General features: G+C 36.6%; 1 protein-coding gene across 3 annotated transcripts in view; it reads left to right on the forward strand.

The window, feature by feature from the left end:
- Positions 1–14,072, forward strand: part of LOC148006698 (uncharacterized) — a 54,932-nt gene that overhangs the window by 11,366 nt on the left and 29,494 nt on the right. For 2 of the 3 annotated variants that reach the window (XM_087640755.1, XM_087640751.1), the window contains exons 6-15: positions 282–359; positions 1,956–2,019; positions 4,825–5,001; positions 7,131–7,309; positions 7,724–7,885; positions 8,845–8,954; positions 9,339–9,528; positions 10,927–11,185; positions 12,123–12,262; positions 13,498–13,656. In XM_087640755.1, the coding sequence (XP_087496881.1) occupies positions 282–359; positions 1,956–2,019; positions 4,825–5,001; positions 7,131–7,309; positions 7,724–7,885; positions 8,845–8,954; positions 9,339–9,528; positions 10,927–11,185; positions 12,123–12,262; positions 13,498–13,656 (1,518 nt within the window). The remainder of the gene's footprint in view (positions 1–281; positions 360–1,955; positions 2,020–4,824; positions 5,002–7,130; positions 7,310–7,723; positions 7,886–8,844; positions 8,955–9,338; positions 9,529–10,926; positions 11,186–12,122; positions 12,263–13,497; positions 13,657–14,072) is intronic. The other variant, XM_087640765.1, reaches the window with a different exon arrangement.

Consider the following 14,072-nt stretch of genomic DNA (forward strand, 5'->3'; position numbering starts at 1 on the left):
AGAAAAATCGGGATGCTTAGCACTAGCACGCATGGCATCTCAGTCACCCTTTATCTTACACAACCTGTGACAGTCATGTTTGATTTCTCAGTACCCAAGATTTCAATTTTAAGATAAATATGTTATCCTCAGTGTCTTCCAGACTTATGGGAAGAAAATAAGTTACATGTTAGAGGAGTCGTTACAGAGTATAAGTTATCAACAAAGATTAGATCATAGTAAATTTGTACATGAGCTTCCACATTGTTTTAAAGCATTTTTTCTCTCTGCACATTCTATAGCCTCTATATGTAACAGCAACAAACTTCGATACAGTGAATGACATAATCAGCAAGTTACTGCCAATGATGAGAAAACATGTAAGTTACTTTCAGTCTACTTTGAGTTAAAATGGAATTTTGCTTTTGAGATTCACATATGTGGAAATGTGTATATACAGCAGAAATAAGATCACTATACATTGATATATCATATTTGACAAATGCTACCTTTTTAACCTGAAGTTATCGAAGACATAATAATAGTCCTTTGAGTGACATTTTTTCTTGAATTCCTGTCTAGTTTTATGTGATTTAATGAACTAATAGCCTAATGATTTGGGCTATATGTTTAGATTCACTAGATAATAAAATTTAAAATAAATTGTGATTAACTTGTCATATGCTCACACATAATTTAACGGATACCAATGTTACTGGGAAGAGTTTTCTTTCGTCTTTGCTTCTCTTTTTCTTTCTTTTTTTTTAAATTAGACTATACTCTCTCATCTTGCCCATTTCTTCTTGTTTTTATCTCTCTGTATGGAGGTGTAAGCGTACATGTTCTGGTGTGTTTATTTTTAACTTTGAATAAGTCTTTAATGAATGCATCTGTTTTTCTATATTCTTTTTGCATCCATATGTGTATATATCTTTGTTTTTCTATTTTAGAATGTGCATGAGTATCTCTGTTTAACTGTGTATGTATGAGTGTTGCGATGGGTTTGTGTGTACGTGTCTATCACTTTCTGTGAGTTTGTAAAATGAGAATCTCCATGATGCTCTGTCTCTGTCTCTATGCTCCACTCCCTCTCCCTTCCTTCCACTCTGTCTCACACTTTTTCTCTTTCTGTTTCATTATCACCTCTCTGTGTATGTTGGGGCATGGATGGGTATTTGGTGGTGTGTCTGCTGGTATGTTTTTTGTCTCCAGTATAATACTTACAATCTATATGGGGCAATGTCATTGGTTTTAAATAGGAGTCTAAAAGAAAATAAAATTAACAATTCTGGTTAGAGCCACTCCTGGGTGGTGCTCAATAATTCAACAGAAAGTTCTATTCCGATGATGGTTTCAAATGGATCCATAACACTTTTGCAGTGAATACGTTCCAGACCTTCTTTCCAGCATTGCATCTATTTTCCAGAATAGACCTATGTCCTTCATCTCCACAGACAGGACATCTCACATTGAAAGCCAAAAGCAGTTTTCCCTTCTAGGTACCCTCAAAGACTCTCTGTTTTTGAGTATTTTGTTCACTGTTATCTAATTTATCATATCTTTCAAATGTTCCGTTGCTAAAGTCATCATAGTCACTGTGAATATATGCATCTGTGAGCACTAGGTTGTGTGCTCATGTTAAGTTGAAGTTAAATATTCCTTGCTCAGTATGCCCAGATGTGAGAAATTACATAATGATATTTGTCTTGGTTAGTGCTAATAGCTGAATGCAACTTCTTATTTTATAGTGGATCAGTAGATCAAGGCTCCATCCAGGAGGAAAGGCAAGTACCCAAAGGTTTTCTCCTGAAATCAATCCTGTTTGCTCAAACCTGTGTTCAGAAGATATATCATTAATACTGGTCTAAATAATTTCCCTGCTACAGAGCTAGATATGAAAAGTAAAGGAAATTGCTAGACTCTTCAAGTCTCCCATGTCAGCTTATTTGTGATGGTTGCTTCTTCTTGCCTTCCAGAGCATTGAAGATTATCAACTGTGGTTCTGTTCTCGCCCTGGGGAAGCTCCAAGAGTACTCCAAGGTAATAACAGGGTAATCTAAAGAGGGACTAGCTGAGTTTGGTGAATTCTCAATGTGTCCATGCTTTGTCTTATACTTAAACACTAAAACAAAATGACTTAAACAAAATGTCATTCATTTAAATCATTATTAATAACTAATATGACCTTCAGACAAAAGATAACATCTTATAAGCAACAGTCTGACAATGACAGGAATTTTTCTGTGCTTTTCTTTTTGTAAAACTGAATTTTCCTTCAAAGGCCAACAAAACAAAACTTTAGGCATCTTCTTTCTGGAGAAAACAATTAAAAAAATCATTTGGTGATCATTACAGAATATCCTCCTACCTAGAGAGATATCTCAAGGATTTCCATAACTCACATGGTAGCTCACAACTGTCTATAACTCAAGTTTCATGGGATCTAATTCTCACATCTGACCTGCACACACACCAAGTGCAACATAGTAAACAGGTATTTATGTGAGCAAAAGACTTACACACAGAAACAAGTTTAAATCTGAAATGTTATATCTTCAATTTTTTTCTATTTATTCCAAATTATATAGATTGTTTTGTAATGAATAGTATAAATGTAGCCATTTCTCTGAATCCATGTAAAGTATTCAGTTGACATCTCATAGGACAAGTAATTCTGTAACTGAATGTGAGATCATATTCTGATTTCTGGAGACAACCTGACTTAAACTCAGCTACTCCATTTATTGCCTTCTTTTATTTCAATACAAGATTATTGCCAAATAAATAATGTTAATAGAATTATCAGAAATGATTGAATAGGAATTAAAAAACTGAGATCACCAAGTGTGCATGCAAACCTAGTCTTTTCAAAATCCTGAAAATGTGAAGTTCTAACTCGTAAAGAAGATGTTCCTTCAAGTGACATAAATTTTGGCAGATTTAAGAGCACAACCATTCTGGAAATCAGTCTGGAGTTTATTCAGAAAATTGGACATTGAACTACCTGAGGACCCAGCTATACCTCTCTTGGGCACATACCGAAAAGATGCCCCAACATACAACAAAGACACATGCTCCACTATGTTCATAGCAGCCTTATTTATAATTGCCAGAAACTGGAAACAACGCAGATGCCCTTCCACAGAGGAATATTACTCAGCTATCTAAAACAATGACTTTATGAAATTCATAGGCAAATGGAGGGAACTGGAAAATATCATCCTGAGTGAGGTAACCCAATCACACAAAAACACACATGGTATGCACTCACTGATAAGTGGTTATTAGCCCAAATGCTTGAATTGCCCTAAATGCACAGAACACATGAAACTCAAGACGAATGTTCAAAATGTGAATGCTTCACTCCAACTTTGAAAGGGGAACAAAAATACCCTTGGCAGGGAATAGTGAGGCAAAGTTTAGAACAGAGGAGGAAGGAACACCCATTCAGAGCCTGCCCCACATGTATCCCATACATATACAGCCACCCAATTAGACAAGACAGATGAAGCAAAGAAGTGCAGACCGACAGGAACCGGGTGTAGATCTCTCCTGTGAGACACAGCCAAAGTACAGCAAATACATAGGCAAATGTCAGCAGCAAGCCAGTGAAGTGAGAACGGGACCCCCGTTGAAGGAATTAGAGAAAGGACTAGAAGAGCATGAAAGGGCTCGAGACCCCATATGAACAACAAGGCCAAGCAACCAGAGCTTCCAAGGACTAAGCCACTACCCAAAGACTATACATGGACTGACTCTGTGCTCCAACCTCATAGGTAGCAATGAATAGCCTAGTAAGAGCACCAATGGCAGGGGAAACCCTTGGTCCTGCTAAGACTGAATCCACATTGAACGTGATTGTTGGGGGGAGGGCAGTAATGGTGGGAGGATGGGGAGGGGAACACTCATATAAAAGGGGAAGGGAAGGGGTTAGTGGGATGTTGGCCCAGAAAAAAGTAAAGGGAATAGCAATCGATATGTAAATAAGAAATACTCAAGTTAATAAAGAAAAAAAAGAAAAAAGGAAAAAATAAAAAGAGCATACTCTCTCATTCAGGCCAGATTTTTATGTTTTGTCAAGTATAATCATTGTACTAAATCCTAATGCTTTTTTTTTATTTTCCGCAATTTCTGTTTTATCTCTCTTCTCATTTATGATTTTGGAAATCTGCATATGATTTCTGAGACTTTTAGTCACTTTAAGTTAATGTGTCTTGTGATTTTCTCAAAGAACCAAATCTTGGTTTTATGGAATCTGTTTCTAATTGATTTCAGACCTGATATTATTTCCGGCTGTCCTCTTCTCTTTTGTTGGTTCTCTCCTTTTTGATCTAGGCTTTTCATTGTGCTTTTAAGTAGCTAGTATAGGATATAAGAATTATCTTTGTGAAGAAAATTAGTGCTCATATGTATTTTATGTACACAGTGTGAAATCTTTAAATTGCTTAATATTAAGCTTGACAAGTGAAGTAGGATTCAAATGATGTAAAAAGTTTGTTGATATTAGTACTCCAACAGGTATGTCTTCAAACTTTTAGAGCAGAATAGAACAAAAGTCCCTCTAATACATTGCACTGCTAGGTCTATATTCTGTAAAGAAAGTGGCACACTGAAATTTTTCTCGTCATTGATTTTAGAGTTCTCAGCTTACTTAATTATAGTGTCTCTGTAAGGGTTCTAGGGTTCTAGTGTGCACAGTCTACATTATCCAGAAGAAGAAGGAAGAGGACTAGGAGTAAGAGGAGAAATATGAAGAGGAGAAATACAGCAAAGCATTCGAAATTGTATCAGAAAGTTTGCCAATATTCACTTGCATTGGTTATAATTCATGTTTTTTTCTCAAAGGAAATGAGTATCCACATGACATTATAATGATAAATATTCAAAAGAACTTCACTTCACGGGACTTAAGAAACTTTACTGCTTTCCCTTCCCTACCTGGGCTGATCATGAAATATCTAAACGCTGATGCACAGGGGCAATTCATCTTAAGGCCCAGAAACTCAGCCAGAAGCCAAAAAAGTGAGTCTGACATCTTATTTTGGGTGGCTTTTCTTAGTTCCCATTTTAAATTGTCATAAACATCACGGCATAATATCATTTCCTTTCCTGGGAGTGGGTCACTGTACTAAACAAAATAAAAACTAAAAAATATGTTCCAGGTCCATATGAACAGAACTCTAAATTCTGATGTGAAGACAAGGCTTGGTTATAGGGAGAATGTTTCATTTTTTTTCCAGGCACCATAAATTGGTATAGCAAGCACTGTGTGTATACATTTTTTTCCTATGAGAATTGCAGGTCTAAGCCATGGATCCTGATATGTTGCCCATCAAGTGATTGTATGATATAGACCCAAATTACCTTATAAACTGCATTTTGACAAACTATTGCAAAGCTACATAATAAAAGTAGACTTATGGGATTAAAGATATTCTGTTGCAGGGTTGAATAGAAATTAATTTAGGCTTTTAGCTAACTCTCTAATCTCACTTCAAATTCTATAAAAATACCCTTTATACCTATATCTGGAGTCAAAATGATGCTAAAATTGATAGACTGGGCATTTTGAATTTTTTTAAAATACTTTTCAAAGGATAGAATTCTTTTATAATTTCTCCTCACTCTCTTTTCTTGGAAACCTCCCACTTTCACACTTGATTTCTTTTAAATTTTGTCCTTTTTTTCTTAATTATTCAATTTACCTTTGAAATATTCTTCCCTTCCTGGTCCACCCCTATGAAAACCAACCTCATACCTCTGTCCCTTTGCCTCTTAGAGGGTGCTACCCCACCAACCTTCCTATTCCCACCTCACCCATATATCCTCCCCTTTTCTGTGTCATCAAGCCGTCACAAGAGCCAGGACATCCCTTCCCCCTGAGGACAGACAAGACAAGATCTGCTACATATGCAGCAGGGGCCACAGACTGGCAATGTATTCCCTTGGGTTATTAGCTAAGAACCAGGGAGCTCTGAGGCCAAGAAAATTAATATTATTCTCCCTCTTATGGGGTTGTTCATTCCTTCCCCTAATTCGTCCAATGGGGAAACAGGGTTCAGTCTGATAGTTGCCTGTAAGTATCTGCATCTGTCTCAGTCAGATGTTGAAAGATCCTCTCAGAGGACAGCCACGTCAGTTTCCTGCCTCCAAGCATATCTTTTCATCAGCAAGATTATCATGGTTTACTGACTATACATAGGATGGACCAGAAGTTTAGGGAAGTTCAAGAGGGCCTTTCCTTCAGTCTCTGCTCCCATTTCTGTCCCTGCATTTCTTTTAGACAGAAAAAATTCTGAGTCAAAAATTTTGAAAAGCGTTTTGGTATACATATATATATAAGTACACACACACACACACACACACACACACACACACACTCACTCACACACACACACACACTCACGCACACACACACACACACTGATTGAGATATATTTGTCAGTCTATATAATATTATTTGTGATTTCTGCCCTCCTGATTTTGAATTAGATAGCCAGGAAGACAATATGTTCTACAGTAATGAAGGCTGTTTTATACTGTGTTATATTACTCATTTGTTTTCTTTTAATTTATTTGTTTTAAGTAACATATTTAAAATTTTATTATGGATCAATATTCTAACAGAAAACTCAGAAAGGATAAAGAAACTAGAATTTCAGCTGTATTCTTACACTAAAATATATAGTCATACATATTTTCTCATGGGGGGGCACATACTGCTGCTAAAATAAACTTAACAATGGTTCATGAAAATGCTGAATAAAAAACGAAGGATAAAAAGACATTACAAAACAGTAAATTTTTAAATGTGAATAAAGGCAGGGCATCAACAAAAATGGATGTGACTACTGAAGCAATACTCTATACATATTTCAGGGAGCTTGTTCAACCAAGGTTTCTAGTATTTCATGATGCACTGTGGAGTGAGACAGCATCATCTTGTGGGAATTCCACCTAGAGAACTTTAGACCATGTCTTAGAGACATCACTAAGATTAATAACAGTGTAGGTTATACAGGAAGAAGGCTGCATAAACACAACAGAATTATTAACCTATTAAAATAGGGACATTTTGTCATTGAAATTAGTTTTGTAAAAGATTTGTATAAATTATACTATCCCATGTAACGATCTCAACTCCTGATCAGATATGAAGGAAAAGACTCTTAAGAAACAAAGAACTTCTACATCATCGTGGTGGCACAGCATCTGTGTGCCTCACCCAGACCAAATATGCACCACCCAAAATCTTAACAATGGAGGAAAACTGTTTGGAAGAGAACTCAGTTCCATTTGTCAGGATGGCAACCTGCCGTCAGCAATTCTGGTATGTCTCATATGGTTCTTCCCTGGCTCTCTTAAGACAAAAATCTTGCTTCTAAAATACCTGACCCCTTCACTTCTATGACCATGTGGAGTAAAAATTGTGTCCCAAAACATTGGTTTTAAAATAGGAAGATGAGAGAGGGTTATTCAGGAATGATGTATTAGAAATGTTGGATTTAATCCCTTAACAATTTTGTAAAATGTGATGAAAAGCAACGTTGCCTGAACTTTAAGGATTACCATTAGGGTTGGATGTTTACAACAAAAGATTGAGGCACCAAACCAGCTTGAGGTCCTGTGTGTCCATGCAAGTACTTGAACTGCACCTGTGCATACCATTTGTCTGGTTCTCACGGAGCCAATAATGCTCTGTGCTGCACAAAGTCTGACAGATATTTCCGTATCTACTTCTCAGGACATGCTGTCCCTACTAAAAAGGGAAGGGCCCACAACGGAGGGTGTCTTTCTAGTACGTCCGAGTATAACATTGTGCCAAACAATAAAAGACAAATTGGATTCAGAAGAAGAGGTGGACATGAACAAGCAATCAGTGCACATAGTTTCGTGGATCTTTAAGGTAGGGAAAGTCCCTCCATCATCCACCCTCAGGAATCCTGAGTCTATGGAATTAGTGCTCTTCTCTTTGTATTCCCTTGAGTGACAATAGATACGCAGGAGAGAAATATGGTAAGCTCAAAGTCTCCTGTGTTAACGTTAATAATGTGGATGATGTTTGTTCAGAAATTGTTTAAGCTATGCAATTTTTTGGTTATCAAATGTGAGCCCTCCCCTCATTTCTAGTAGACCCAATCTCAAAGCAAATGTCCTTATCCTCTGGTAAACAATCTTTGTGACTCTCTTAACCAATGCACAGAGCCCCAGTTCAGGACTTAGTATGTATGTTTATAAACTGTGGCTCAGAGCCACAGGATATTTTGTTCATTGTGCCTTAAACAGCTGTAGTTTTTGGTCACAGTCTCCAACCATTGCAAAGACAACTTTTTTGATGGACAAGGGCTGTATTATCTGTGAATATTCGTTAAAAATTTAAATAGAGTTAGGAGTCACACTTTTGTAATGAAATATGGACAGGGCATTCTGTAAGAACCCTGGCCACATGTTATTCCATGCTTCCAGTACCAGACCTGGCTTTCTGCTCCTCAGAAATCAGATAATAGTTTCTATGGTTGCTTTTGTTGTGGTTACCATAATTGTATGTTTCTCTCATTTGAAATAGTTTTCAAGCTGAAATATTGGTTGCCTATTTGTGCTGGCTTGCTCAGCTGTCCACTAGAGGAATGTTGAGCTAAGGAAAGTTGTTTCTATAGTCCAAGTAAATCTGAAAATATACTCTTGGGTTTCTAGTTTGAATAGATGAAACTCACTGAACCAATATATCGTGGAACGTTCTAAGTACGGGAAATTAGCAGAGCTGTGAAGGAAGTTAGAATTAATGTGAAATTTACAGTTAAATGCATTTTGAATAATTTCCATGATTAATTTTTTTCCATGAAATAATTTTCCTCTCTTTTTAAGGACTTCCTAAAAAACATCGAAGGAAGTCTGATGACCTCAAAACTGTATGATGAGTGGATTGCTGTAACGAAAAAAGTTGATGAGGAAGAGAAATTAGCTGCAGTGCAGAGGTAATTGTTGGCAAACTCTGTGAACAACATCAACAAAATAGAAGTAATATTTGCTTACACATTAGAGATAATAGACACAGAAATATTTACTAAACACATTGAGAGACAGGAAAATGTTTCAATTGTTCACAAACACAAAAGACACATTCAAAAGAGAAGTGTGTGTTACCGAGGGAATTACAGTAGCCCAGGCTTATTATCTTATCTTCACATTCTAATTAGAATTTTTTTTCTGATTTGGATAAATATTTCAAGGAATAATTGAGTAAAAATTCTTTCATCTTATTTTCAGAGCATCAAGCAATCGACTCTATTACTCTGTTCCCTTCATTCATATTGAGAAATTGAGTATACTTGTTTAAAAATAACTCTCTCTATGTTCAGTCTTTTAGATAAACTGCCACCTGCAAATGCTGCGCTTCTGAGGCAATTTTTTCAAATATTATATGAAATTAAAAGTAATTCTCCTGTTACTGAAATGTCTTCTCACCATCTATCTGTTGGGATAGCCCCATGCCTCTTATTCATGCCCAGCTCCTGGAATAATGGAAGGACAAAAGACATTGCCAAAAAGGTAATGCCTAGCTTTGGTAAGCCTTTACAATAAAAAAGGGAAAACACTATTATCCTGAGCATCTGGGTTATTTTGTTGTGGTGGTTGATTGTTTTGATTTTGGTATTGTTTCATTTTGTAAAGTAAGTACTGCTTTGAGGGGAGTTCTTCTGCAGGGAAGGAATCATTGGTGAATTTTACCTAAAACACAAATGGGTATTTGAGCTCAGTGACTCAGTCTTTAGTGGTCATTTAGAATATCCTACAATCACCCAGTGAAATAAAATGCTGTGAAATGATACAAAAAGTAAGAGTTCTGGATATTGGGTCAGCAAAACAGACTTAATTCTGATAGAATCAGTGTAGAATGTGTGACATTCTACTAGCGTTCAAGGTGGTTTCCCCAACAAAACAGAGACAATTCAATTTGGATTGCTTTAATCAGATATGGTCATTATGACTCCTGATTAATGTGATTAAATATACCCTTGGGCTCTGGATGCTGGTTATGATTGGTTTAGAGAAGTGATTACTGTTCTCTGTTAGCCACCTTCCCAATACTATAATGAAATATCAAAATGTATATAATATAGTGATCGAATGGTTATATTGATTCCTAAGCATTTGAGTTTCTGATTCATTATTAATTAACCAATTGTCCTTGGACCTCTAAGGATCATGTTATACAGAGCCCAACTAAGAAACAATAATATTCCTCATATTGTGTAGAATCAAAGATCAGGAGTAAAAGTTAGGGTCCCTAAGTACCTGCAATTGAAGATCCATAATTATCCCATTTCCTCCAAGAAGAACTTATTTGAAATACCTCCCAATATAATGAACCATAAGATCAAGAAGTTACCATTACTTCTCCACTAAGACATCGCTGTTTCAAGATTAAGTAATTAAGGATATATGAAGAAATGACACTGAGAGTGAGATATTGATGCAGCTGTTACCATTGCACTGTACTGAGACATGGGAATGTAACTGCTCAGACGGGTTTGACTGTCTCTGGCTTTTTAGGCAGCCCATGGGAACTTTCAGTAAGATGGGGCCCGCATTTCCCTCCATAGTTCTGCCTTTCTAGGAGCATTCTTACAATCATGCTCACACGTGGATGTATCAAATGGAAGCAAAGCTATTTCAGTGGACAGTATGTATCACATACTGGCCATCACAATATAGAACCTGGAAATCATCCTCTTATATAACATTGCACTGTGATGACCACACTTGTACATTTGATCTCACAATCTTTTAAATTTATGACAAAGCCAGCCCCTATACTTTCTAACAGCTAACTTTATCTCAGAATTTTGGACTGCACATTTTTTTCCTCCAAGATTAATAGGGAAAATGTGATTTGCAGCCAGGAAACTAACAGAGACACTCTTTATTCGCCCTCTTTTAACACAGATTTCTCTGGTAACATTTATGATCGAAAACTGTCCAAAAATTTTTGGAGAGGATGTGGTTGCAGTGCCGTATGAAACTTCCCTATCTCATCCTCCCGGAGCCAAGTCCTCATGTTCCCTGAACACTGCAGCAAATATCAGAAACGTGAAGAAAACCGAACGTGGACTGAGCAGCTGCCCCGCTGAGAGGACATGCACTCCTGGGGACTATGCACGGCCAGGAAGTCCAGCTGCCCCTCTTCCCTGTGAAGGCCCTCTAGGTGTGTACACTTGTTCTACTACCATAACTTACAGTTAGAATCATTGAGCACTGAAAATGTGATTTGTAACAAACAGCAACGTAGGATTTGCTGGAGCATGGGAAGGAAATATCACCTATGCATTCTAGGAATTATCCTACTTTAGAATTTGCCTCCTAATTTAAGTATGTCTTTCCACTGGCCCTTAGTTTATGTTAGAGGTTTATCCCTGAAATGAGATTAAGTAATTAAGGATATGTAAAGAAATGATACTTGCAGTGATATATTGAGTCTTAACATAGATTCCTAAAGAAAATAGAAACTCAACAGCAAATTGGGTTTTCTCTATGGAACAGCTCTGGCTGTCATGGAAGATGCTTTGTGTACCAGAATGACCTCAAATTTACAGAGATCCTCTTGGCTCTGCTTCCTGAGGTCGGGGAATATAGGCATGTGCCACTATGCTAGTCTCTTATGAAAATCTGAAAATACAGCGTAATATACTCTTATGGTTGACATAGACACTATGATCTGAGATTTGAGTTCACAGATCAGTGGAGAAAGTCAAGGGTTGTAACACAACTGTACTTAGGCAAATTGTGTTGGGAAGTACAGATACTGGTATTAAGTTACAGTTGTCAATGGCAGTCAGAGAGTTACACAAATGATGAAAATATAGATTGGTACTATATGACTGTTTGATTCTAATATTTGTTTGCATAGCTTTCAAGGCAAACACAAGAAATTGATGTTTATCCCATAAGTATGGGACATATACAACTACATATCCAGTGCCTAACAAGCAAGATCATTATAAATGTTTTAATATTAATTAGTTATTTTCTCTGTGTTTGTGGTATCGCATAAGGCATGCAGGCGATACAATGAAAAGGGTATGCCAGGACTACATGAGGGCTTAATCATTTCAGTTAAAACAATGAAATCCCTTCTTTCTTAGGTTCAGAGAAAAATGGAGGCAATGTATATACCAACCAAGCAGCACCTTTTCTTATTCTACCACAAGCAACAAAGAAATGTTTGTTTGGCAAATCTCTTGAGAGTATTTTTGAAGGCAAAAAGCTGCCTACTCCAATATTTGTGAGTATCATTTTGCCCAGCACCTTTGTTCTCAGTAAGTTATTCAAACAAACTGATGAATGTTTAGATAGCTTATCCTTGAGGGTAAGATCATTTTCAAATAAAATAAATTCCCCTAACTTTGAATCATGTAATGGAAAGAAATTTAAAAAAAGAAAAGAAATAGTATTTCCATGTTTTCCAGTGATTGCAACCAAGATCCAACCCCACGAGCTTGTGGAAAGAAATGGGCCTATGAAAGTGCCCCACTGACTACCCACCTGTAAAGTCTTCCAGCGATTTTATGACTCCATGTTACTCTAGGTCATTCCCTTAATATCATTGCTATGAGATTACTCAGTCTTTTATAATTAAAATTATCTCTAGACTTTTACTTTGCATTATCAATGGATTAGTTTTTGCTATATATTAGCATTTTTTATCCTAGTAGAGTATATTTAAATGCCTCCTAAAATGCCTTAATCTATTTTAAACTAGTTACTAAACTTCTTTGGAAATAAATATTTACTGTCCATCATCTATTATAGCACTATAGCTATGCTAGAAATTTATGCTGTGTGTGAACAAATCTATTGTGTCAGATACATGAGCATTCCTGCCCAATTGTTTGGTAATTTAAAGCAGAATATTCTGAATACCATGCTTTTTATCATGTAATCTATTGAAAACATGGGGTAAATTTATGTATGGTAGTCATTTTACAGAGTAAATTATGGAATAAAGAATGACATATGCTTTAGTTCTTAAATGTGACAGCATCTTTAGACATAGATAAAAATAAGAGGTCACAGAAAAAGAAAATACAAATTGTAGATGTATATTGAAAAATCTTTCTTAAAAACACAAAGGTACAATTCATAATAGAGGCCAGGACAGAAAGGAAATGAAGGTGATTTGTTCTCTGAAAGGGAAATATTCCAAGAGTTACTTAGAATGGTATGCTTGAGAAAGATATACATAGAAGGAAACAAAAAGTATTGGAGGAACATTCACCAAAATGCTTTGGGGAACAGAAGTCCAAACAAAACCGTAATATTTCATCTTGTGGAAAAAATGGATTAGGGAAGAAAATGTATACATTAGCTCAAACAAAAAAACTTCAATGACTTGTTCATTGCTCTCATTTATAGCTCTGCATCCAAAACTGTCTTTGCTCAGGTTTACAATAAATGACATATCTGTTCTTCAGAAGTGTGGACCTCTAATAATAACAAGCTTATCCTTATCCCACACAGGATATGTTTTCCATAATTGCAGAGAAAGGACAAGATTCTGATCATATATTTAATACGGTATCTGAAATTTCACACTGGTCCCTGAGGGACAGGATTGAAAATGAAGAACACATAACCTGGCATGAAGAAGACGTGCTAGTTATAGCGTCTGTATTAAAGGTAAGGAAGGTTTTTATATCACCAACATTAAGCATCCCTTTAGAGATGCATATGTGCTTTCTGTCCTTGAGATTACGAGATGACTGTTTCCATAAATCTATGGACACATGACACATGACCTCTGTCGCTTTTGCTAAGGAGTTCCTATGTCCTTCAGGGCATGGAATCCTTCCCCCATTTCTTCCATGGAAGTCATTGATTGATCCATAAGATCCAATGACTGGCTATGGCTCCTCATATCTTATTTCAGTCAGATGCTGGGTGGAGCCTTTCAGAGAGCACTTTTGCTAGTTCCCTGTTTGGATGTTCCACATAGGAGCTGGCTTTTTTCAAGGCAGAGGTCTTTGGGCTTGGAAGTAGAGTATCGAACTCTGGTTGCAAGTAGTGGTGTGGACTAGAAGCCAGGAGAGGCAATT

Source organism: Rattus norvegicus, chromosome 2 (assembly GCF_021556685.1).
Source record: "Rattus norvegicus strain SHRSP/BbbUtx chromosome 2, alternate assembly SHRSP_T2T, whole genome shotgun sequence".
Classification (NCBI taxonomy): Eukaryota; Metazoa; Chordata; class Mammalia; order Rodentia; family Muridae; genus Rattus; species Rattus norvegicus.